Here is a 1430-nt window from a genome sequence, read left to right on the forward strand (position 1 = left end):
CCATTCAACTGAATGTGATGACAGATAGATACACCTTCCATTCAACTGAATGTGATGACAGATAGATACACCTTCCATTCAACTGAATGTGATGACAGATAGATACACCTTCCATTCAACTGAATGTGATGACAGATAGATACACCTTCCATTCAACTGAATGTGATGACAGATAGATACACCTTCCATTCAACTGAATGTGATGACAGATAGATACACCTTCCATTCAACTGAATGTGATGACAGATAGATACACCTTCCATTCAACTGAATGTGATGACAGATAGATACACCTTCCATTCAACTGAATGTGATGACAGATAGATACACCTTCCATTCAACTGAATGTGATGACAGATAGATACACCTTCCATTCAACTGAATGTGATGACAGATAGATACACCTTCCATTCAACTGAATGTGATGACAGATAGATACATCATCTGGGCCGTGCTGACACTCCAACGGTCCAAGATTCTAGAAAACAGCTGTGCAGACGCAGAAGCGGGTTGGACTCTGATAACCCTACATGAGGTTTTTTATTGCGCTATTATTAGCTGTTATGAATGTATCATGAATATATACATATCTGTATTGTATAGGTGGTCAGCTGGAGCGTGTCCAGTACCAGCCAACCTGTGCCTCCTGGCCAGTCACAGACACACTGATGGGCATTCCGTTTGACTATACCGTCCACGACCCCAAATATGAAGACATCAGCACTGTCTACTGCCCTGACTACTACCCCAACACTGATGGTTGGACATCTCTCTAGGACCATAACATTATCATAGGCAGTCTTACTGGATCATTGTCTTGGACCTCCTGGTCTTTTGTTCTACTATTGTAGAAAAAAACAAACTAGATAACCAATGACTGGCTAAACTCTGTAGCTGTGTACAGTATGTGGTTCTGGTTCTCAGATGCTCTATGGTTATTCCATGGTTGTTGACTGGTGTTCTCCTGATCGACTAACCCCCAGCCCCCCCTGTTCTGCCCCCAGGAATCCCCAGACGTCAGGAGGACGTGTATCTTCGGAGGCGTACGGCCAGAATCAAACTGTCTAAATACGCAGCCTACAACACCTACCACCACTGTGAGCAGTGTCACCAGTACACGGGCTTCAACCCCGCATACCAGGTGAGCAGAGAACACAGACACACACAGTCTCAAACACACACACGGTCTCAAACACACACATGGTCTCAAACACACACACACACACAGTCTCAAACACACTGTTTATTATTAGCTGTACTAATCAGTGCATAGTTGGTCTTTAATATGTTGTTATGTTGTATCTCTCTGGGACATGATCATGTATTCTATATCTGTAGATACATGATCATGTATTATAAATATATTATAATTTATAAATATAAACATACAATGCCTTCCAAAGTTTTCAGACCCCTTGACTTTTTCCACA

At 42.2% G+C, this 1430-nt stretch overlaps 1 protein-coding gene across 1 annotated transcript in view; it reads left to right on the forward strand.

The window, feature by feature from the left end:
- LOC121842219 (protein GREB1-like) overlaps nt 1-1141 on the forward strand; it is a gene marked incomplete at its 3' end in the record, with an annotated part of 1641 nt that extends 500 nt beyond the window's left edge. The window contains exons 2-3 of the mRNA XM_042312292.1: nt 604-759; nt 1005-1141. Coding sequence (XP_042168226.1) covers nt 604-759; nt 1005-1141 — 293 coding nt within the window. The remainder of the gene's footprint in view (nt 1-603; nt 760-1004) is intronic.
- Between the last annotated feature and the right edge of the window lie 289 nt (nt 1142-1430).

This window comes from Oncorhynchus tshawytscha, unplaced genomic scaffold (assembly GCF_018296145.1).
Source record: "Oncorhynchus tshawytscha isolate Ot180627B unplaced genomic scaffold, Otsh_v2.0 Un_contig_8480_pilon_pilon, whole genome shotgun sequence".
Lineage (NCBI taxonomy): Eukaryota > Metazoa > Chordata > Actinopteri > Salmoniformes > Salmonidae > Oncorhynchus > Oncorhynchus tshawytscha.